General features: G+C 44.2%; 1 protein-coding gene across 1 annotated transcript in view; it reads left to right on the forward strand.

The window, feature by feature from the left end:
* TSPAN15 (tetraspanin 15) overlaps positions 1 to 19,680 on the forward strand; it is a 33,503-nt gene extending 13,823 nt beyond the window's left edge. Inside the window, exons 3-8 of the mRNA XM_054035462.1 lie at positions 1,738 to 1,812; positions 11,848 to 11,943; positions 13,889 to 14,005; positions 16,229 to 16,276; positions 17,732 to 17,848; positions 18,335 to 19,680. Coding sequence (XP_053891437.1) covers positions 1,738 to 1,812; positions 11,848 to 11,943; positions 13,889 to 14,005; positions 16,229 to 16,276; positions 17,732 to 17,848; positions 18,335 to 18,487 — 606 coding nt within the window. The 3' untranslated portion in view covers positions 18,488 to 19,680. The remainder of the gene's footprint in view (positions 1 to 1,737; positions 1,813 to 11,847; positions 11,944 to 13,888; positions 14,006 to 16,228; positions 16,277 to 17,731; positions 17,849 to 18,334) is intronic.
* The last annotated feature ends 5,284 nt before the right edge of the window (positions 19,681 to 24,964 follow it).

Raw genomic sequence — 24,964 nt, forward strand, 5'->3', positions numbered from 1 at the left:
GCTTATGCCCAAATAAATCTGTTAGTCTTTAAGGTTCCACTGGACTCCTTGTTGTTTTTGTGGATACAGACTAACACAGCTACCCCCTGATACTAGACTCAGACTGAATCTGAACAAGTTGGCTCACATCCAAATCTCTGTCTACCATTCATTGGGGAAAGCAGGGGGATTGGTTCTGTGGGGTTCATTGAAAAGGATTTCCTTTTCAATGAACCCCACAGAACCAATCCCCCTGCTTTCCCCAATGAATGGTAGACAGAGATTTGGATGTGAGCCAACTTGTTCAGATTCAATTCAGTATATTGATGACATTGTAGCACATAGCTAGACAGAGATTTGGATGTGAGCCAACTTGTTCAGATTCAATTCAGTATATTGATGACATTGTAGCACATAGTTGGATGTGAGCCAACTTGTTCAGATTCAATTCAGTATATTGATGACATTGTAGCACATAGCTCCTCAAAGTCTTAGAGCTGAGATCCCTGAGGAGGAAACAGCAGTAACCTAGCACTTCTCTGCTATTTCTGTGAAAGAATGAGTGTAGCTATTTGAGGGCAATTCCATTCACCCCTGCAGAGTGCTGTGGTCACAAACTTAAGTTATAAACATAAATTACAATAAGGAAAACATATAAACACAATTTTTATTCACCTGTCAAATTTTATTTACTGAATAGTTAAATGTGATACATAATGTAGGCTAAAATGATGGGTAATTGCGATTTTAAAAAGTACACTGGAAATTGACAGATACTGTACAGATACAGATAAAACTGCCAAGAATCTGAGGTTGAATGATCATAGTCTCTAATTGTACAGCGGTATTGCTTCCCATTCTATGGCAGGAAAGTTTACCATGGATTTGAACCATGAAGGTTCATAGTGCTTCTTTCTTAAACTAATTCTGTCTCTAGCAGAGGAAAGGACTTCAATCTGTAGTAGTTCCAGGTCGTTCACAACTGTCTGAATAAGCTCAGTTTATTAATGTGGGCAGTCTGCAGTGTTTACTTCTGGGACTTGTTTACTCTTGGTATGTGTTTGTGTTCACAAGTGACAAACTGTATTTTCCTGGTTGGGGATTGGGAGAGGAAGGAATAGGTCAGAAGCAGGAAGTACGGAAATTTCCCGTGCTCTGTCCACATAGTACAGCACTAGTTTTTGCTCTCATGTTTTTGAAAAAGGGAAGTGTGGTGGTACTTAACATCTGATCCCCTTAAAGCGCTCTCACTTTGCTATCAAATGTACTAAGTCCCAGATTTGGCTGACTTTGAATACTACTGATCTTTTCAGGAAGCACAAAAACATAATGTTCTGTGTTTGTTTTAGCGATTTGTTAATATGCTATTCCAAGAGCTATGATGCTGTTATAAAGAGAGGAAGAGGTGTTTTGGCATGGTAAATGCAGTGCAAGTTTTAAAAAAGCTATATTCATTTCAATTCAGTTGAAAACAGGAAAATCAATTTTCAGTGTTGCCAAATGGAAAAAGGTACAATTAGTAATATAGGGAAAAGAATCTCTCAAACCACAGTTTTTATATATAGATATATAGATAGATACATATATTTTAACCTTGAATTTTCCTGTTGTCTTTCAAAAGTACATCGAGATTTTGAAAATTGTTCAGTATGTTGGAGGTTAAAAATTCCTGATTTAAAGCAGAATAATTGAAAGAATAACTGAGGAAATTTGATCCTAAGCTTATTTAGGATATTTTTTTGCAATTACATTTTGCAGTTTATGTACATCCTTGGTATTTGTCTCTTCATTGAACTGGTTGGTGGAGTTGTGGCACTAATCTTCAGAAATCAGGTAAGCAAAATTAGTTTACATATTTACTCCTTAGTAATATTATGACAATATGCAAATGTGTGGCTACACTGTTTAGAGGGTAAAAGTATTCAAATTGTCATCTGAACACTAAAAGGTGAGGGACTAAAGAAAGGTACTGGTTTTAAAGTTTTTTTCAAATTAGTAGGAAAAAAGGAATTGTCATGACTTGTGCAACTTATTTTGAGACCGAAGAATAAAGGAAAAGGTTATGTGTATGGCTCATTAGTAAGGATCTGCAATACGTGCAGAACTGGTTTGCAAAAGCTTTCTGTGTTGTGAAATGCTTTTCTTCATTTTATCTCCCATGTCCCACCCTTTGCTGCTTTCTGAAAATTTCAGCTGCCTAGGGAGACTTGGGCACTTTTGGGTGAACAATCTGTTTTGCATTTTGTTTTCACCTTACTCGTGTATATTAGTACAGTAGTGCTTACATTATCTCAGTTCTGTTACTGGGTCAGAGTATCTTTCTTTCAATAACCAAACGACTTTGCTCTGACAGACTAGATCAACCAAACACTTTGTGTATTGATTAAATTAAAAAATGGACTGTTTAATCTATGTGTGTGTGTTTTTGGCAGATAGGTAATAGATTATTCTTTTCTGTTAAAGTTTTAGGACATAAATGTACATGCCAGATTAAGTAGCAGAAACCTATACACATTTATTTTTATTTTTTCTATTTTTATATTGGCAAAATCAGTAAGAACATTCAAAAAGAACAAAGGAGCAAAAAACAAAGGGCCACCCCCCAGTTCCTACATCTATCTCTTGTACAGAAAGTGTTCTTATGGATAGCTTTAAACACATCATTTTTAAATGATGAATCTTGCCATTTTATTTCTCACTGTTATATTGAAACAAGCTTTCCCTTTCCCCAGCACTGCTTTTTCCACTTGATGCTACAGTGAAGTTCTGAAATTGAATTGTAATATCAAAAGATGGGTTATCTTCACTTTTAAAAGTTATATTTAACAGCGACAGTAACATATACTTAACATTGTGCAAATTATTCTTCTAAATTCCACTTAAAGTGAGAAACTAGATATCAGAATGGAACCCAGCAAATGTGTTTACACTGTATTAGAATCAAAATGAGTGGACATTATAGTAAGTAGAAGATTTGGTTCATGGTAAATAAAATATCTGAAATTGCTGTTTTTTGAGTGGGGGAAGGGTTGCTATTGATTTTCATAAAGAAAAGGGTCCAAATGGTTATTCCTCTAACTCTCCCCTCACAACTTTATTTCTGTTGGCTTAGTTGACTGACTCAGCAGAGAGATTAATAACTGAAGAGATCTGGGGGCTGTACTATCCTCTTTTAGGGTTGGTGGAAGGTTTGGTGTTAATGGTTTATGGATAAGGAAATGATTTTAAACATCCTATTGTATTCAGTGATGCACTGAATTTAAATGCTGATGTTTTGCATAAGCCACTTCCCTCTGAAAGCTGAAAAGTTACGTTGCTTTTCTTTGAGTCATACTTACTGTAAGAAATATCTTATAATGGCATCTGTTTACCATCCTTTATCTTTCATAACAGAGAAAGTATCAGTTATGTATTTATTTTTCATGCAGCTATTATGTACAGCCTGTCCCCATTATTCTAGTGTGTAAGTGATGTTTGAAATCGTTATAGCAATTTCATTTTTATGGGGCCATTGTGTATTCTATAGGGCAGTGGTCCCCAACCTTTCCTGTGGGGCGGGTGCTGGACGATTAGCTGCCGAGGACCGTGGTCGCCGGACAAGCAGCTACCAAAATGCTGCTGTGAAGCGGCAATGTCAAGAGGCGTCGCCGCCGAAATGCCGCCATGAAGCAGCGTCATCAAGGGGCGTCGCTGCCAGAATGCCACCGAAATTCGGCGGCATTTCGGCGGTAGCGCTTCTTAACATTGCTGCTTCTCAGTGGCATTTCGGTGGCTGCTTGTCTGGCGGCCACCTCTGGATGCTGCTGCTTGTCGGCGGCATTTCGGCGGTGACGCCTATTGACGTTGCTGCTTCACAGCGGCATTTTGGCAGCGACGCCTATTGACATTACCGCTTGTCGGCGGCATTTTGGCGGATGCTCGTCCGCCACCACGGTCCTCCGTGGCTCATCGTCTGGCACCCGCCAGACGAAAAAAGTTGGGGACCACTGCTCTAGATGGCAGCATGAAACTGCACCACACTTCATTAGCTCTAAGTTTCCCATGGGATAGCCAAAATTGAGAATTTGACTAAGCATAAATATCATCCCTGCTGGTATCTAGTTAGGCAGAATATTGGTTCAATCAAGAAAGAAAACTATCATGCACGTGGAAATATGAAAATTTGGTGGTGTGTATATATATAAGATATACATCTCTTCTAGAAAAGCATCTTCTTATCTTCTCTTCCTACTTCTATTTGCCTGTGGAAGGTTGTTTTATTATTTCCTATTGTGCAGCAGAAATGAATTCATTAGGACAGCAGCACAATGTCTCTTGCACGCAATTCTCAGCCAATAAGATACACCAGCTGGATCTCTACCTTCTGAAACATTATCAAATATAACCAAGATGGAGAATCTTTATTCGCTCCCTCCCTTAGCAAATATCTGCAGTCTTTTACAGATGTCAAATGAGCCCTCTCATTCGCCTTTCTAGTCAAGGGATGAGCAATTACAGTTAACTAGAGGAGAAATAGATGAGGGCTTCAGAAGGGAAAATGAGATTCCCAGAATGAAAGAGGTGAGATGACCACTGGACCATCCTTTGGGGACTAAGGCACGGTCTATATTACACAGGTAGATTGACATAAGCTGTCTTGCATTGATCTAATTGTGCATGTGTCTACACTTAAATTTGTCTCCCTCTGATCTAAGCACCTGTTATGGCGATACAGTAACACCACCTCCCCAAGCAGCACTGAGTCTTGTTCGATATACTGGGGTCAATACAGCATGTGTGTAGATGCTGTGTTCCTTATGTTGACCCTAACTGTCCTCCAGCAGCTGTCCCACAATGCCCAACACTGACTGCTCTGGTCACTGCCCAAAGGACCTGGAGACCAGAAGACCTCTCCACCCGTAAAACCCTACAAATTTTTGAAATGCCTTTTCCTGATTGTTCATCTCGGCAAGCACACATGTTGGCTCTACATTGTTGTGTGCAAGTGCCCAGCTGTCCATGCCAGCTACACATTCCAGACATACTCTGGCCTGGAGTAGACTGGAGATATTGGACCTCCTGGCATAGGCGCCAAGTTTCTCTGGCGCCAGTAGGGGCCTGCACCCACCCTGCGCCCAACTCCACCCTTTCCCCGCTCCTGGCCTCGCCCCCATTCCAACCCCATCCCCAAAGTCCCCGCCCTAACTCCGCCCCCTCCCTGCCCCTATTGGATCCCTTCCCCAAATCCCTGCCCCGGCCTCGCTTCTTCCCCCAGCGCGCTGCGTTCCCCCTCCTCCCCCCTCCCTCCCTGCCCCGCGAATCAGCTGTTTCGCGGCGCAAGCCCAGGGAGGGGGGAGAAGCAGGACGTGGCGGTGTGCTTGGGGAGGAGGCAGAGGTAAGCTGGAGCGGGGGGGGGGGCGGGCGGGGAGCTGCCAATTTTTTTCCATGGGTGCTCCAGCCCCTGAGCACCAACGGAATCAGCACCTATGCCTCCTGGGACTGTGGGGAGAAGAGGCTGTGCAGGCACAGGTATGGACCAGCCACAGAAATGTATATATCTGCAAGCAGATTGCATGGAGGACCAGCAACAGTGCCATGTGAAAGTGAAGTACCTGCAGCAGGCATACCAGCAGGCCAGGGAGGCCAACAGTCAAACTGATGCTGAGCCACAGACCTGCCCTTTATACAGTGAGTTGCATGCCATACTTGGTGGAGACCTCACAACAACCCTGCAGACCACTGTGGATACCTGTGAACAGCAAGGATGATGATGATGAGGAGGAGGAGGATGGGGGACATGCAACCAGGGGGTTCAACTATGCCATGAGCCAGGACCTTTTTGAGATTCCACTTGCAATCCAGTCAGTCATGGAAGTTGAGCCTAGGTCAAGGGGAAGGAAATTGGAGTATGTGTGTAAATGTATGACTCCTTTCAATGATGTACTGATGATGCCCTCAACTTAGCAGATCACAGCTATTGACTTTTCATTAATTTACTGATATTGGAAGAAGCACTGGTACAACAAACAAAGATAGTGTTGTTATCTGCTTTTCATCCCCCCTATAGAGTTATGTGGTGGGGGCCATACAGAGCACTTTGTGTGTGTGTTCCCAGGAATTTCCCTTGAATCCTCCTGAGAGATATTGCTGAAACTTTCATCGAGGTACTCTGCAATTCTCTCCTGAAGGTTTCTGTGAATGGCAGCCTTATTTCTTCCTCTGTGGTAGGATGCTTTCCCACACCAGTCGGCAATAGCTTTGGCACGCACCATTGCAGTAAACAGGGTAGTGGCATACGGGCCCATGCGGAACGCTGGCAGCAGCTGTGCTCTCTGTGCTTTTGTTACCCTCAGGAGGGAGATATCAGTTAAAATGACCACTGCCTGTGAAAATGGTGGCAGTTTTCAGTGCCATTGCTTTATACTCATAGTCTCATGCAATCAAGCAATTTCCTCCTCATTTCCCTCACCCCTGGTGGGCCATACTCACAATGGCTGGTGTTGTGAGTGGTGCTGTGCACAAGCACTCTGAAGCAGAAGTGTCAATAAGCATGTTTTGTTTAAAACTTTAGGGGCATGTGATGGGGTATACAAACCCCACACTGGGCAACAAGGGGTTAAGAACTGCTCTGGATTCAGCCAGCCCTGCCCCTTCACACCTGTAGGAAATGCACCAATTGGTAGAGGAGTTAAAAGGCAGGGGAGCAGCTCATTTGGTGGCAGAGCAGGGAAGAGACCAGATCTGCAACCCCAGCAGAAGAGAGTGGAAGGAAAGGCAGAATCTTTCCCCAGGACATCTGCCAAAGGGTCCCTCCCTGAGGGAAGGGAGGACCTGCTACAGAGACAGCCTGAGAGGGAAGCATTCCCCTCTTCCTCTCATATGGACTCCAAGTTTTATTAATTTCCCTTTGTTTTGTTTGGACTACTCCAGCAGGGGAAAGCCCTAGGATTGATCTGGCCCAGATGGGTGGGCTATGCTGCAGAAGGAGGCAGTTGCCGCATGAGAAAGAGAGCTACCACACTACATGCAGTTGCCAGAAGGTGGCACAAAAGGCACAAGAAATATGGGATATGGATGAAATTATGGGATGGAGAAAGTTGCGTGCTGGGAAGTTGATCCCTTGTTCCCAGTCACCCTTGCACAATTCATTACTGCCCAAACATGCATTGCCAAAACTTCCCAAAAAACAGTGCGCTGGATGGTGGTGAGTTGCACATTGGGTTACCTGCCCATGGTGCACCACACAGTGCATCGATGCAAGCAATCCTGGTGAATGTGTGCAGCTCTGACCCAAGGAGCCAAGTATGCACGTGCATGAGTGATATGCTACTTTATGCTGATATGTTGTAGTCAAAATTTGTAGTGTGGGCATAGCCTTAGTCATGATGAGGAACAAGCCAGCCTGACAAGCTCATGGGGCCTACCTTGTGGTTGTAATGAACATCCCCTGTTTCTGTTTCTTGAAGTCTGAAGGAAGATGCTCTCATGAAGGCTTTCTCTGAGGAGCTGACAGCTGAAGAAAATGAGTCCATCTTCTTGCATAGATATGTGTTGGCTATAATGTTAAACTACTACTAATGTTAAGCTACCAGAGCTATAGGAAAAGAACTACTGTGGCCTCAGTTAGCTTCTTCCTTGTGTGTCAGAACTGAACAAAAATGTCAAGAAAGAAGTTGAGGGCTTGGAGAGAGGAGAGGAATTGGGAAGATAAGAGACTAAATATGTGATTAATGTATGCAGATCTTGGTATACAAATGTATTATAAATCTTTAGCTTGCTTTATGTGTGCTCCCTCACAATTGTTTTCAACTAGGTATAAAGAAATACAGGTTTATAGACTCAAACGCTAAACTATTTATTTAATTTTCAGTTTTTCATTGTTTAATTTTGCATATTGTGAAGACAAATTTGGTTTTCTTATTGATATATTCTTGACTTTTACAGTGTTATTCTCTTCTTTTGGGATGCTCTTATATAAGTGTACAAAAGCTAGAAATTAAAAGACCCATCAGTTGAGTCCACCCACTTGCAGGATTTTGACTCTTGGATAAAGGATGTATTTGATATTGGCAAAAAGATGACGATTAGATTTCTTATATAATCAATTGTTTTCTGCAGATGTTTGTTTTATTGGGATTTAAGAAATATAATATTAACAGAATCAAAGAAGTGAACACGATACTTTATTATTTCTACAGACTTTATTTATTGTGGGGCATTCTCTACATACTAAGGAAACTACTGTACCTATTTCTGACCAGTGAAGTCTAGTCTTGATACATTTCTTAATTATGGAAGTTTTATTTGTAAGGAAGATTGAGGTGTTCTGGTTCTGAGGATTGTCCATTTCAGGAAGGCTGTGACTGTATTGGATGCTTAAAAGAGAAAAGTTCTAGACATTTTTTCTTACCTCTTAGGCTCTCTTCTTGATTCATTTATGTAGTTCCCAGTACATTGAGCTCAGGAGACATCGCTTCTTATATCTACAGCTTCTTTTCTGGATGACTTTTATATGTGCTCAATGCCATGTTTGTAAAGTATGCAAATATTCATTTCTTCCCTCTCCTTTCTATTCCAGCGAAACTGAAGCTCTTTGTTTCATTAATGATCTTTAGCACAATTATTTATTTTCGTGTTAGACCATAAACTATTTGTATGTTTGATGAGAGATTATTCTGCTTTGTATCATTGGGAATGGCAGGGGAGCAGTGAGGATAGAGACAGGAATTGAAATATTTTGGCCAAGTAACTAGGGTTGCCAACTTTCTAATCTCAGAAAACCAAATACCCTTGCCCCGCCCTCTGCCCTGTCCCTTCCCTGAGGCCTCGCCCCCATTCACTCTCCCCCACCCTCACTCACTCGCTCATTTTCACTGGTCTGGGGCAGGGTGTTGGGGTGTGGGAGGGGCTGATGGCTCTGGCTAAGGGTGCGGGCTCTGGGGTGGGGCCGGGGATGAGGGATTTGGAGTGTAGGAGGGGGCTCCGGGCTGAGGCAGGGGGCTGGGGTGTGGGAGGGGCTCTGGGGTCTGGGCTCTGGGAGGGAGTTTGAGTGCAGGAGGGGGCTCAGGGCTGGGGCAGAGGGTTGGGGTGCAGGAGGGGGTTCAGGGTGCGGGCTCCAGGCGGCGACTCCCGGAAAGTAGCTGGCATGTCCCTCCGGCTCCTAGGTGGAGGTGCAGCCAGGAGGCTCTGTGCACTGCCCCTGCCCGCAGGCGCTGCCCCCACAGCTCCCATTGGCCGGGGGGAGCCAGCGCGTGGGGCGGGGGCAATGCATGGAACCCCTGTGGCTGCTCTTACGCCTAAGAGCTGGAGGGACATGCCAGCCGCTTCCCGGGAGCTGTGTGGAGCCGGGTAGGGAGCCCGCCAGCCCCGCATCAACCGGACTTTTAACGGTCCAGTCAGTGGTGCTGACTGGAGCTGCCAGTGTCCCTTTTTGACCAGGTGGTCCTGTCTAAAACCAGACACCTGGCAACCTTATGAGTGACAGGAACTGTACTAAACCTTTAACTTAAAGTGTTTTCTAAAGGCACTTTTCCTGGCAGCAGTGAAAAGGAGGGAAGACAGCTTTCCAATGCTCAAAGACAGAGCATCCTAACCTATTCTGGCCCAAAGTGAACCCATGTTACTCCAAGTCCTACCAAGTCCTGCAGCTGTTCTAAAGCCTGATCAAGGCCACAGTCTTGTGCAGAGCACTTCATGAGGCCTTACATAACAACCAGGCCTTACATAAGCAGTATTGCTAACTCAAGCATACAAAAATTGTGAGTCAGACCTCATAAAATGTGTCTTTTTAAAATAAAAACCAGATCCACTTATTGCCCATCTGGTTTTACAGCCTTTAGGATTCATGTTTTTAATCTTTTCTCCGCAACCTTGAGAGTTAGAAACTTTTTAAAACATGGAAGCTGAGAGTCTTACATAATCACATGGTTCCATTAGCTTGGGATTTAAGAAGAACAACCAAATATTGCAAGGCTTGGATAAAATTATGAGAGTGAACAACATTTTCTAAGTGCCTAGGCCTCCATGCATCTCCAGGCCTTTTCTTTAGGAGAGTTGGACTGATACCCAATGTACTAGTAAGAGGCATTATTCTAACTCCTGACCAGTGTGGGGTTGAGAGCACAAATCACCTCTTTGTTAATTTTATCACCTGAAGGGGAATCTAACCCATTCTGCCAGGGCAAACCAGACAAAGTTGTGATTTTGCAAATCAAAGACAAATGAATTTTACCACATGTACCCATGAAATCTCTTCCAACCCAGTTGACCCCACAGCATGTACTTCATGCAAGGAATAACCCCGAAGGAAGGAGGGCAACAGAGGCTGGGATGTGCAGCAGCAAGGAAGGTAGAGCAGGAAGAAGCCTGGTTCCACCTTGTGCCTCCCTTTACGGAGTGTGCCTGGGTCCATGCAGCTAATCCTGTCAGTTTTAAGTGTAGGCATAGGTCTTGCTGGGCATGACTAAACTTGCATATAGCTTGATTTGAGTGCAAGGTTACACTGTAAACAAGGGTGTGAGAGACTGTGTGCTGGTGACTGGTTGCGATAAGCGGGAACACCCTGAACTAATAAGCTTGTAATATTAAGGTGAGGAAATAAGCAATTGGGGTTTACATGATCTGCAAAGTGATTTGTCCTTACATGATCTATACGATGTACAAACCAATTAGATTCAAGAAGTATAGATATTAGTAGCATGAAAAAAATGTATATATACTGTGTAGTGTGTGACATGATGTGTAATTATGTTTCCATCCTGTACCTAACCTCCCTGTGTCTGGGCTTGGCCAGGATGGGCATAGAGTTGTTACATGCCTAATAAAGTAATCCGAATGAGTAGCTGGAGTTGAACTGAGTTTTTGAATCCCAGAGAACTGGATGAAGTGTTTTCCCAGAACTCGACTAGGTGTTCTGGGTAAGCTGAGAGGAAAAGTTCTTGGCGGGCATTCCAAAAATGAGATAGGTTGTGAATTTACCATTTGTAGCTCTTCTAACCCTGGAGGGCTGCCTTTAGCAGGCCATTGCGCTTGAGCTGCCAGGGATCTGGACCATTCCCCAATCCCACAATCTGAACTGACTTGTTAAGGGTCAGGTTGCACTAGACTTGGTCTCAGATGACCTGGGCTGTTTCCTGTCTTTGCCACTAGCCTGCTGGGTGACCTTGGGCAAATTGCTTCATTTCTTCATCCCTTGGGGTACGTCTATACTTACCCGCTGGTTCGGCGGGAAGCAATCGATCTTCTGGGATCGATTTATCGCGTCTTGTCTAGACGTGATAAATTGATCCCGGAAGTGCTCACCGTCGACGCCAGTAATCCTGCTCTGCGAGAGGAGTAGGCGGAGTCGACGGGGGAGCCTGCCTGCCACATGTGGACCCGCGGTAAGAACCTTTAAGTTCGAACTAAGATACTTCGACTTCAGCTACATTATTCACGTAGCTGAAGTTGCGTATCTTAGTTCGAACTGGGAGCTTAGTGTGGACCAGCCCTTGGTTTCCTTATCTGTAAAATGGGGATAATGATATTTGCCTCCTTCGTAAAGTGCTTTGTGTTCTATAGATAAAAAGTGCTATGTAAGAGCTAGGCAATGCTAATTATTTATACTATCATAAAAAGTGACATCTAAGGCCCTGATGATCCAAAAACATATGCATGTGCTTAAACTTTAATCAGTGATGTCAATGGGACTACTTATCTGCTTAAAATTAAGCAAGTGAATAAGTCTTTACATGATCAGGGCCCAATTTAGTTACTACCCACATCTATTATGACAGAATATCTGTTTGTGCTAGTTTTATGCCCATTAGTTACCCTATCAATAAGTGCTGAGTTTTAAATATTGTTGTAGAATATGTAAGTGATGCATCTTATTTTGCTTTTGTCTCCTAGACAATTGACTTTTTAAATGATAATATCCGAAGAGGAATTAGGAATTATTATGATGATCTGGACTTCAAAAACATAATGGATTTTGTTCAAAAGCAGGTTTGTTTTTCTGGGAGTATTTAATTAAAACTAATGCTAGAAGGGAACGTGGTAAACCCTTGAATGTCACTCTTGATAATAAATATTCTTCCATTGGTGTGTTAATCTAACTCCCATTAACAGGGGGAATAGACTCCCTTGTATGAGCTGGAAAATCTCTTGTAGACTTTCTGCTGGCAGGGATTCTATGGAGTCCTAGTTGGCTTTTAAAGCCCCCTTTCCCTCCCAGGTGTGAGGAGTGCAAACTGCAACCCCTACACCTCTGAATGTGAATCTGGGACTAAGGGCATGATCCAAATCCTTCTGAAGACAACGCAGATTTCCTCTGAAATCCACTGTAATGGGTATTGGACTGGGCCTCACTTACAAAAGCTATGAAGTATTTTGATTAAACAAATTCTTCAAATTTCTTCTTGAAATGCTTACTGAAGGAGGTCTATCTGTTACTAAAATTCAGAAATGATGTTGAGTGCAGCTGAACAGTATTTAATAGCATATGTGGTTGACTCATAGCCTTTATTAAAGCTACTGTGTTCAAATGTTTATTGGATTATTTAAGAATTCTGACATATACTTTTGAGACTATAGAAGAAACAGAAAGTGGTCAGATGTGTGTATAGGGAGCCTATACAATGTATAGATGTGTTAAAACCTTTTTCTTAAATGGCTCTAGATGGTGCACAAATTTTGTAACATCATTATGGAAACACCACAGTACTTTCAAAAACAAAGTAAACATGGAAAAAGTTTTCAAAAGCAAACCATCTTTAAGATATCTTGTCATTTTAGTTCAGACCCTTTTAAGAGTTTCCATGTTCTACAAATAGTTATGTATATGGACAATGATTATAAGTACCAGTGATAAATAAACACACTTTTTCCTCATTTTGAAAAAAGCAGTAGCGGGGGGCTTTTTTAACTAACTGGACTACTGTAAATTAACTATATTTGTTTTGTTTGCAGGATCACAGTCCTATTCTGTTAATTAAATCACTTCGAAAACATTCTGCTGTTTTTTATAATTTGCAAGAACATCCTTAGATAAAATACCTTTTTTGTGTTTAAACTCTTTTATTTTTATTTTTTCTATAGGAACCTGGTCAAAATTGACCAACTCAAAATTGAACTAAAAAAGAAATAAGTTTTGTGTTATTGAGATCCAAACCAATATCTACCATCTGTCAGAAATAAAGCTGGGACCGAGTATCAGTTACTTTTACTGTCAAACTTAGAGTAATGGCTAAGTGAATGATGGCGGGACATGACATGTATCCATAATGCTGCTAGTCGTTTTGAATAGACAGCATATTGAAGTTGGATCCTGCTCTTCAGGAGCCTGATTCTTTAGATGTCTTAATATTCTTTCTGTTTTCAGGGGCAATGCCATGTACATACACACACCTGCTAATCAAAGCAAAGTTGATAGTCCCATTACAGCCCCAGCTTCAACTCTACCCATTCATGGCATATGTACATTAACAACAAACTGGATCTTTCAATTTAGCTTTTCCCTCCTTGTCAGTCAGATAGAAACTTTCCTGTGGATACAATTTTATGCAAAATATACTATTTAACCAGCTCTACAGACATGATGACAGCTTTTCCTCTTTAATTTTGCCTCTAATCCTGTGGTTTTACTGGATTCTTCTATAGATGATGTTTGGGCATTTTTCTTGAAACATTGAATCTGATCCAATGCATTTTAAATGTGATTTTCCCTTATCCTGCATATTTTATTTGTGACTTTGACTACAATTTTGGGACATGCTGTCCTATAACTTTTGCTAATGAGTCAATGGTATGACAAGCAGATACCTTAGTAGCTGCTGCCTCTTTCCTCTCTGATATTTGAACTTTCTTAAAATTAATTCATTTTTATATTTGATTGATTCTGCAATTATTAGAAACATTTTTATTAAGACAGATTTTTTTTTTCTTTTTTAAGTTTAAGTGTTGTGGTGGGGAAGATTTTAAAGACTGGTCACAGAATCAGTACCATGCGTGTTCTGCACCAGGGCCATTAGCCTGTGGAGTGCCCTATACTTGTTGTATTAGCAATAAGGTATGTATACTCTATTTGATCTTATTATTTTAGCTGGTTTCCTTTAAATCTCAGTGATTCACAGAAAAATAACTATCCTAAATTACTCATTCTCTTAAAGAATAACTTTTCATCAGTTAAGAATCTTGGAAAGTATGTCTGTTAATTAAGCAAAAAGGAACAGATTTTCATAGTTGCTAGGTTTTTATGCTAAGTGTAGTCTCCCCAAAGTTGTTAGGGGGCCAATATAGTATATAGTGGGAGCTGGTGATCTGTGACTCTGAGGAACTTAAAAAGGGGAAAGTAATTCTGATTTGGTTGCATACTAAATACTTCTCTTATCCTTGCTAATTTGCATGTCATCTCTAAGGGTACGTCTTCACTACCCGTCATATCGGGATCGATATATCGCGTCTCGTTAGGACGCGATATATCGATCCCCGAACGCGCTCACCGTTGACTCCAAAACTCCACCAGAGCAAGCGGCGGTAGCGCAGTCGATGGGGGAGCCGTGGCCGTTGATCCCATGCCGTTGTGGACCCCAGATAATTCGATCCAAGATACTTCGACTTCAGCTACGCTAAAGTTGCGTACCTTGGATCGATCCCCCCACCCAGTGTAGACCAGCCCTAAGTTCTTTTGACTGTTCATGCTTTCCCTTTAGCATTATATGCATTCTCATAAGTTGCATTCACGTGTATGTACACACACACTCTTAACTAGTAGTTCATTCCCAATGATGTGAGAAACCTGAATACATACAATGAGAAACTAACCTCTTCTTTCCTCAAATGGCATGACACACAGCAGGAAAATTGGTCTGAATAGCTCAAAAATACCCCTGCTCTTTCTGCTGCGAGCCCAAAAGCAGTGAATGTCAGCTTGCTGTCAGAGAGACAGGCAGAAACTAACTTTTCTTTTTTTTCATCTGAACCCTTCCAAAAGTACTGGTTTGTTTAGTGGTTTGGAACAGTTTCTAAATCTACCATACCCATCACAAGCATTCTATAACCAGTGCTCTTACTTTGAAGGCGCAAAGTGTAACACTAACTTTGATAAGGAAATGGTCCACAATTAAAAAAAAATAGTGGAAATGCCTTTCCCACTTTGTTTCAGTCTTTGGAAGTGAGGTCTATGTACAAGACAGAAAAATAAGGTACTTGTATAGTTCCTCAACTTTGTTCATTGTGCAGTTCCGTGTTTTCCTGATCCTGACCAAATTAGTTTTGAAATAAGGGAATTTGGCATTAACATCTGTACTTGCTGCATACATCTTTCTGCATGTTCCCAGGTACTTGTAGTTCTCCAACTTAGATAAAAGGCTACCCGATTGTCTTTTATACTGTATTTGTCATGTCAAATTTAAATGTTTGCTTTCTGTGCAGATCCAGGCCCTGCCAACTTGAATGTATCTAACTTATCTAAATATTCTTTAACTTGTTCTTTCCCTATTCTGGCTTTTGTTCCTTCCCCCTCATCGTTAATATTAGTTGTGTAAAGCATCTGGTCACAATTTACCTTTTTAGTGAAGACTGAAGCAAAACAGGTACAAAACACCTCAGCCTTCTTGGGGTCTTCCATTATTAGCTCTCCTTCTCTGCTAAGTAGTGGGCCTACACTTTCCTTCATCCTGGTCTACACTACAAAGTTAGGTCAACGTAAGTCACTTTCTGTCAACCTATTTGTGTATGTCCTATGCTCAAATTTGTATCCGCCGAAGTAAGTGCCCCATTACAGCGATGCAGTAAAACCACCTCCTTGTATGGCGTGAAGCCATGGTCAACCTACTGAGACTGACAAAGTGCAAGTGTAGACACTTTGTGACTTGTGTCTACCCTAACTGTCCTCCAACAGCTGTCTTACAATAATCCATTCCTTGTGACAGTGACTGCTCTAGTCACCATAAATTCTACTGGCCAGGTGTCACAGAAACCGGAAGCCACCCCCTCTTTAAAATACCCTTGTATTTTTAAATGTCTTTTCCTGACTGCCCACCGTGGCAAGCACACCTAGCAGCTCACCCTAGTGTGCAACTGCCTAACCAACCATGCTGACTCCATGCACAAGACATGATCCTACCTGGACAAGGAGGGCCTGTGAGGAGAAGAGATTGTGTAGGCACAGCTATGGCTTCACTGCAAGTTTTGAAGTTGCTTTTACATAAATCTGATAAGTGAAAAGTAAAAATAAATTTGCTTTTGTGATTATTTTTTCCAATTTTTGACATTTATTTTTTCTTTTCAGACAGACATTATGAACACTATGTGTGGATATAAAATGATTGACAGAGAGGTAATTTAATTGTAAAGTCTCTTAATTGTAAAGTGTTTCATGTTCCTTCTTTCTGGATTTTGTTCAGGTTAAGTAAATTATTAATATAATGCTTACATTATTTTAACTTTTTTTTGCCAATTTTTGAAGTATAAAGAAATCAAAGAGTAACCTGATTTATCTAGAGTAATCCATGAGGAAACATATGGCTTGCCTGAGAAATGCTCTCTTTCTTCCACCTTTAGGTTTGCTGGTTTGACTCAGATGAAAAATTCCTTTCCAAATAGGAGAAATACAGACCAACATCTAATGCTGCATGTTCAGTATACAACAGACTATTTCAGTAATACTAATGCCATGACTACAACCAGGAAATTATTTTTTAGGAAAGTCAAGGCTTCTCACTAAATCAAAACACATCTTTGTAAAGCTTACTTTTAGTTCTTACAGTATCTTATATCCCATAATAGTTGGTATAAAATATAGAAAACTTCACAAAATAATGTAACGCTGGAGAGGAAGTAGGATGTTCCGTATTTTTTGTGAGCAGGCTTTTAATGCTTTTTAAGTGTAGTTGTGACATATGGCCCAGTCCTGTAGATCTCACTTATGGGAGTAGTCCATTGACTTCAGTGTTGTGGGCTTTGTTGGGACTAGCCATGTGAGAAAGGGCTGCATGCTCAGGTCCACAGTACAGCAGTAGAGTGCATACTGAACAGAAGCCAATAACTTGATCTGCCACAGGTCTGTACTTCATAGGCTTGTAGAACAAGAATTACTGTTGGACTAAATACCTCTCTCATAAGGCACTTAGCATAAAATGCCAATTTCAATTGTCAATTTTTTTAGATTGGCAATCACCTTTAAATATGATCTTTCCCTTCATTTAGGCTCATTGACTGAGGGCTTTATCCTGCAAGCTGCTAAGCATTCCAGTCTGGCCCTGATCCAGCAAAGCATTTAAACATGTGCTTGATTTTAACCACATGAGCAGTTCCATTCATTTCAATGGGACTACTCATGGGCTCAAATGCCTTATCAGTCCAGGTCTAGAGTGCTCAAAATATTGTAGGATTGAGACTTATATTCTTTTGTCTCCAGCCTACTTGGAGCCTATTGCAAGGCAGGATAGCACTTTGTCTATGGTTTTGTATTTTTGTATTCCAGCAGCAGCAGCTTGAAAAGTAGGGCTGAAAGGCTGGATAGATGCCTTTGTATTCCATATGGTCTAAAATTAGGATCAGGTATATTTTTTTCAGCAAAGTATAAATGGAATGTAAAAAGCACTTATTTAGACTTGAAAAACTTCAGAATGCATTATTTATTATTATTATTGGTGATAAGCCCTCTGTGCCAAATTCAGAGGGGTCGCATGGATATGAATGAGGCAGAATTTGTCCCTTTATATTCCAAAAATACATCTCTATTCTCTTCTAATTAAACTGTTGTTTGAAGGTATATTTCATTATTTTACAGCCTCTGAGTGTTCGAGACATTATATATATCCGAGGATGCACAAATGCAGTACTCATTTGGTTCTTAGACAACTACAGCATCATGGCTGGCGTCATGCTTGGCATATTGTTACCCCAGGTAAGGCTAGGACATTACATTGTCCGTTAAAGGGAATATTTGGTTCATTGCTTCGGTAAACAAAATGGGATTTGATTTTATAGTTAATAAAATATGGTTTTATTTAAAGTTTATGTATTCTGTAAACTTATGTGGCTGGACCTTTGTGCCTGTACAGAGCCCCACTGATTTAGTGACAGCAATGTCATATTTTGCATTTTTTCATGACCCTAATCACCTCACCTGAACTCTGCTCACTAATCTGTCTCCACTAAGACTTATTCTAACATTCCATACCCCAGAGCGGTTTCAAACAGTCTCTATTGTCTTTTTTTAAAATCAGATGGTCATTAATATATTTCCTTCGTTCCTCCCAAATGTGGATTTTCCCTTCCCCAAGATTGCACTGGCTTGAGGCCCCAATTTTTATATATAACAATTTAGAGTGAGAGGTGTTGGATAAGCGGAACTTTGTCTCCTATTTATATTTGCTGTTTTATTTTACAGTTCCTTGGAGTGTTGTTATCTTTACTTTACATAACTCGCGTAGAGGATATCATTGCTGAATACAAACTTAATGAGAATCTTTTACAAGAAACACAGCCGAAATCAGAAACTGAATTTGCAAGCGCAGGTTGCTGTATGTGTTATCCTGAGTAATGTAGCTGCCATGCAAGATCTCAACTGCTGTTTAAAAAAAAACAAATCTTGTGTTGTGGCTTGTATGTATTTCCACAGATCTTAAAGATCTTGAGCCTAATTAATCTGTAAACCTTTTTGATTTTTTTTTAAAAAGTGTACTTCAAAAACAGAACCTTAACTCTCTCCACCTTGTGTTCTTAACTGCTTTTCCCAAAACTTTGAGTATGCTTTGAATTTTCACAGGATCTCTCAGGCTGTGCACTCTGGGGCATTTCATACCCTGGAGAGTGCTAAATCTCATGAGAATTAAAACGTGGGCCAGGTAATCCGTTGTATTTTATAGGAATGTGGGTTCTGCAGAGGCAGAAGCGTTGCCACCATAGTGTAGCTTAGTTCAAACATTTATTTTGGTGCTTTCCCCAACTCTGCTGGCCCAGGTGGCTGTTTGCCTCTAACACAGGCCCTGTATCTCCCATCCTGTGCTCATTTATATCTCTAAGGCAGCAAATGGCCTCCAAGGTTGACACAGGCCAGCTGTGGATGGTTAATTGCAGTGTAGACCTACCCTCAAAACACAAGCCCCGGTGCCTACCCTGCTTGACAGTGATTGACTGAACGTTTGCTAATGATTACTGAAAGATCTGTGGTGAGGAATACTTTATGTTGGGAAAACTCAGAGCTAAACTTTTTTGAAAGAGCTTTTGTATTCTAGTTTGACATATTTAAATGTTTGTATTTTCATATTGATTCCTAATCATAAGGGGGACTTGTGTGTCTTTGTATATTGAGCTAAATTATAATATCAAATACATATTTAGTAACTTTTTCATGCTGGTCATGACTAGGGCTGCCAATTTTGGTGGGACATATTCCTGGAGGTTTCATCACATGACATAATCTTTAATTAAAGATTAATCTTTAATTCCTGGGAACTCCAGGACAATCCTGGAGGGTTGGCAACCCCAGTGACTGATTTAATGACAAAATATAGCTGCACGTAATGCAGCACACTTTCATGGATGAATCTTTTGTGCCTTTTAATAATGTAGGTATACACTAGTGTTTGAGTCAGTCAGGTAATGCTTTGACAAACTTTTTAACAGTTTATTACTATACAGATTTTGTACGAGAGTTATTGGATGTTTGGCTAATTTAAATCTTGTAAATATTGTATTTTCCCCTCCAATTAAATTAACTAGATTGCCTATTGATTTTTGGAGTTGTTCTGATATGTGCAGATATTTCATTTTCAAATTGGATTGTTCTCATAAACAATAAATTTTATGATTTGTTGTAAAAAACAAACACCTTATTTCAGGGATGGGCAAACTTCTTGACCCGAGGACCACATCTGGGAATAGAAACTGTATGGAGGGCCATGAATGCTCACAAAATTGGGGTTGGGGTGTGGGAGGGGGTGAGGGCTGTGGTTGGCGGGTGCGGGCTCTGGGGTAGGGCCAGAAATGAGGAGTTCTGGGGTGGGGGAGTGGGGTGCAGTGTGGGGGTTAGGGCTCTGGGGTGGGGCTTGGGATGAGGAGTTTGGGATGTAGGAGGGTGCTCTGGGCTGGAATCGAGGGGTTTGGAGAGCAGGAGGGGGATCAGGGCTAGGGTGGGCGTTGTGGCCTGGGGAGAGGCTAAGGGGTGCAGGTTCCCAGCAGCGCTTTCCTCAAGTGGCTCCCGGAAGCAGCGGCATGTCCCTTCTCCGGCTCTGTCCGCAGGCACTGCTGCAGCTCCCGTTGGAGTGCCGGAGAGAGGCCACTGGAGCAGGGCCATTGGAGCATGTAGGAGCTGGAGCGGGGCTATGCCGCGGCTTCCGGGAGCTGCGTGGAGTGGCCCTCAACTCTGCTCCCCAGATGGAGTGCTGGAGCGGGGCAAGCCCCAGACCCCACTCCCCAGCAGGAGCTCATGGGCTGGCTTAAAATGGCTCGCAGGCCAAATCCGGCCCACGGGCCATAGTTTAAATCTAATTTTGATTATAGTTTTAAAGGGGATCTGTTCAATCATGAACTTTACTACATTTGAGATACTGACAAGAAAAATCTCTCCCTAGTCTATTTTTCATGAACTCTCAGGCAAGTACAGAGTAGTTCAGTTGTTCTTCTTCAAGGAATGTCCCTGTGGGTGCTCCACTTTTAGGTGTTTGAGCGCCCCAGCGTTTCTAGTCAGAGATTTAAGGTAGCAGAGCCCTGGTTGGCCATGCACGTGCTGCAGCCAGCTCGTGCTGCTCTGAGTGGGTATCGCACACATGCAGCCAACCGTCCTCCAGTTCCTTCTCTGCTGCCGTTGGCTTCGGTCAGAACAACAGCAGCGCCTCAGAATACTCTTCCTCAGAATACTTTTTCCTTTTCTTTTTGCCCAAAATTATCCCTTCCTGTTCCCTGCAGGGTTCCTGTCTCTTCCCTTTCCATTTAAAAAAAAAACCCCAGAGACTCTCTTCAAATGGCTATGCCTGGCTCCCCAGGCTTTAAACTAGGGGTGGGCAAACTTTTTGGCCTAAGGGCCACATCTGGGTATGGAAATTGTATGGAGGGCCATGAATGCGGGAGGGGGTGAGGGCTCCGGCTGGGGGTGCGGGCTCTGGGGTGGGGCCAGAAATGAGAAGTTCAGGGTGAGGGAGGGTGCTCCGGGCTCGGACCGAGGGGTTCGGAAGTCGGGAGGGGGATCAGGGCTGGCGCAGTGGGTTGGGGCGCGGGAGGGGGTCAGGGGTTGCAGGCTCTGGGCGGTGCTTACCTCAAGCAGCGGAGGCGCGGCCAGGCAGCTCTGCACTACCCTGTCTGCAGGCGCCACCCCTGCAGCTCCCATTGGCTGTGGTTCCCAGCCAATGGGAGCTGCAGGGTCAGCACTTGGGCTGGGATGCAGCCCCCAGGCTGTAGTTTGCCCAACCCTGCTTTAAACATTGCCTCACATGTAGACTGTCAATACCAATCTCTGATGGTCATTCCCAGTGTGTTCGCTGCCTGGGGGAGACTCACGTTACTCAGAAGTGCCAGCACTGCAAAAAGTTAACGGCAAGGACCAGAAAGGCTAGGGAACTCCAGCTCAAACTGATGCTTCTGGAGAAATCCCTGCGTCCTGCCTCTGACCCTGAGCAGGGGACCCCTCCCCACCAGCTCACTCACTCACCAACTGCCATTTCAGACATGGGATCCTCCTCTAAGATGAGCACAAAGGACCCAGCCCCCATGAAAACAAAGAAGTGGTCTCACTCCTCCCTCCAGGGAGAATCGCCATGCAAAAAGTGATCGCCGACCGCTAAATCTGCCCCTGTACCATTGGCACACAGATCCTCGGACCCTGTGGCACCGGGTTCCTCCAGTACAGAGGCAACCTGAGGAGTGAAAGACCCGGTGTGGTCTAGCTCTGAGCCAGGCAGCCGTGGCAAAAAAGACAGTTACCTTTCCATAACTGGTGTTCTTCGAGATGTGTTGCTCATGGCTATTCCACAATAGGTGTGCGTGCTCGCCAGGTCCACCGGTGCCGGAAGTTTTTCCCTTAGCAGTACCTGTAGGGGAGCGCCCCCTGCGGCCCCTGGAGTGGTGCCACTATGGTGCGGTATTAGGGGTGCTGCGTGCTCCCCCAACCTTCTGTTCCTTCTTGCCAGACAACTTCGACAGAGGGGAAGGAAGGCGGGATGCGGAATGGACATGAGTAACACATCTCGAAGAACACCAGTTATGGAAAATGTAACTGTCTTTTCTTCTTCAAGTGATTGCTCATGTGCATTCCACAATAGGAAAGTCCAAGCTATATCTGTTGAGGTGGGTAGGAGTTCATAGACACTCGGGACGGAGCACAGCCCTGCCGAACCTTGCGTCCTCCCTGGTTTGGGAGACTATCGCATAGTGCGAGGTGAACGTGTGGACCGATGACCATACAGCAGCCCTACAGGTGTCCTGAATAGAGATGTGGGCCAGAAAGACAGCCAATGAGATTTGCACCCTAGTTGAGTGCGCTCTCACAATCGGTGGCGGGGGAACTCCCACCAGATCGTAACAAGTATGGATACACTAACTGATCCAGTTGGAGGGCCGCTGAGTGGAGATCGGCCGACCTTTCATGCGTTCGGCCGTGGCGATGAACAGTTGCGAAGACTTCCTGAACGGCTTTGTACGTTCCAGGTAAAAAGCCAGAGCCCGTCTCACATCCAGCATGTGGAGGTGGCTCCTTCTCACTGGATGCATAGGGCTTGGGGCAGGGGACTGGCAGGAAAATGTCCTGACCCATATGATAGGCGGAGACCACCTTGGGGAGGAACGAAGGGTGTGGGCAGAGGTGTACCTTATGGAACCCTGTGTATGGGTGTTCGGAGGTCAGGACCCGGAGCTTGAGATCTGTCTGGCAGACGTGATCACCACCAGAAAGGCTACTTTCCATGAGACGTGTGACCAGGAGCATGTAGCAAGCGGCTCAAATGGAGATCCAGTTAGCCTGGCCAGCACCAAGTTCAGGTCCCACTGGGGGACTCGGGGTCTAATATATGGCAAGAGGCGATCCAAGCCCTTAAGAAATCAGCCATCATGGCAAGAGAGAGTATCATGTGGCCCTGCACTGGTGGGTGGAAGGCCGATATGGCCGTCCGGTGCACCTTGACAGACGAGGGCGCTAGGCTCTAGGCTCTGAGATGAAGGAGGTAGTCTAGTATAAACTGGATCAGAGCACCCACTGGTGAGACACCCTGATCAGCGGCCCACCGGGAAAACCGAGACTATTTCGCCAGGTAGGCCTGATGCGTGGAGGGTCTCCTGCTTTCCAGGAGGACATGCTGAACTCCTTCCGAGCAAGTCCTCTCCTCCCGGCCTAGCCACTGAGCAGCCACGCCGTGAGGTGGAGGGCTGCTAGGTTGGGGTGGAGGAGGTGATCTTGGTCCTAGGAGAGCAGGTCAGGGCGGGTTGGCAATGGCCATGGTGGGGCAACTGCCAAGCTCGTGAGAATCCCTTACCAATGCTGCCTGGGCCATGCCGGGGTGATCAGAAGGACACAGGCCCTGTCCGTCTTTATCTTTTTCGAGATCTTGCTGATCAGTGGAATCGGGGGAAAGGCATAGAAAAGCTGACCCGACCAGGACAGAAGGAAGGCATTGGAGATCGTGCCCATGCCTAACCCTCCCCTGGAGCAGAAGCGGGGACACCTGTGGTTCTGCTGGGTTGCGAACAGGTCCACTTGGGGAGTGCCCCACGTTTGGAAAATCCTGTGCACCACCTCCGGGTGCAGCGACCATTTGTGCTGAGAGGAAAAGTCCCAGCTCAGCCAATCTGCCCAAGAGTTTCGGACACCCAGTAAGTGGTGGGCTTCCAAGAAGATATCGTGGGCTACGCAGAAGTCCCACAGCCTGAGGGCTTTCCCGCAGAGGGCTGAGGAGTGGATCCTACCTTGCCTGTTGATGTAGAACATCGAGGTCGTGTTGTCCGTGAGAACCCTGACTACTCTGCCCGCTAGGCATGAGCGAAAGGCCACGCAGGCTAGATGGACCGCCCTGAGTTCCTTGACATTTATGTGCAGGGCTAGGTCCTGCGTGAACCACAGACCTTGGGTCTGGAGGTTTTCCACATGGGCTCCCAACCCCAAGTCCGATGCATTGGACACCAACTCCGCAGTTGGGGACCAGCCACTGAACAGGACCTCTTGGAGCATGTTCCCCGGGGAGGGCCACGAACATAGGGAGGCTATTACAGGTTTGGGCACAGTGAGGACTTTGTCCATCCTGTCTCTGGACTGGGAGAATACCGAGGCCAACCAGAGCCAAAGGGGCTGCATCCTGAGTCTGGCGTGATGAACCACAAATGTGCATACCGACATATGACCCAGGAGTTGAAGGCACGCTCTGGCAGTCGTCACGGGAAACCTCGTGACCATGCCAATGAGCTCCCTTAGGGTTTTGAATCTGTCTGGTGGGAGGGAGGCTCTGGCCGATCTCGCGTCCAGAATCGTCCCAATGAACTCTATGCATTGCACCGGTACCAATGTGGACTTGGTGTTGTTTACCAGCACTCCCAGTGTGGTGCATGTGGACAGGAGGAGTGTTACGTGATCCTGTACCTGTGACCTGGAGCTGCCCTTGACCAGCCAGTCATCAAAGTAGGGAAAGATCTGGACCCCCCGATGTCTGAGGTAGGCCGCTACCACAGACATACACTTTGCGAAGACTCTGGGAACCGTCGATAGGCCAAATGGGAAGACAGTGAACTGGTAGTGCTCCTGCCCTACCGTGAAGCGGAAGAAACGCATGTGGCCCTTGAATATATGAATGTGGAAGTACGCATCCTATAGATCGAGGGCGATGTAGCAGTCTCCGGGATCCAGGGAGGGGATGATGGAGGCCAGAGAGACCATGCAAAAGTTGAGCTTTACCATGTACTGGTTCAGGCCTCACAGGTCCAGGATGGCACTGAGCCGCCCTTTGGCCTTTGGGATAAGAAAATAGTGGGAGTAGTACCCCTTGTGTCTGAACTCCGCTGGCATCACCTCCACCGCTCCTAAGCAAAGGAGCTGCCTCAC

This window comes from Malaclemys terrapin, chromosome 7 (assembly GCF_027887155.1).
Source record: "Malaclemys terrapin pileata isolate rMalTer1 chromosome 7, rMalTer1.hap1, whole genome shotgun sequence".
In the NCBI taxonomy this organism is placed as follows: domain Eukaryota; kingdom Metazoa; phylum Chordata; order Testudines; family Emydidae; genus Malaclemys; species Malaclemys terrapin.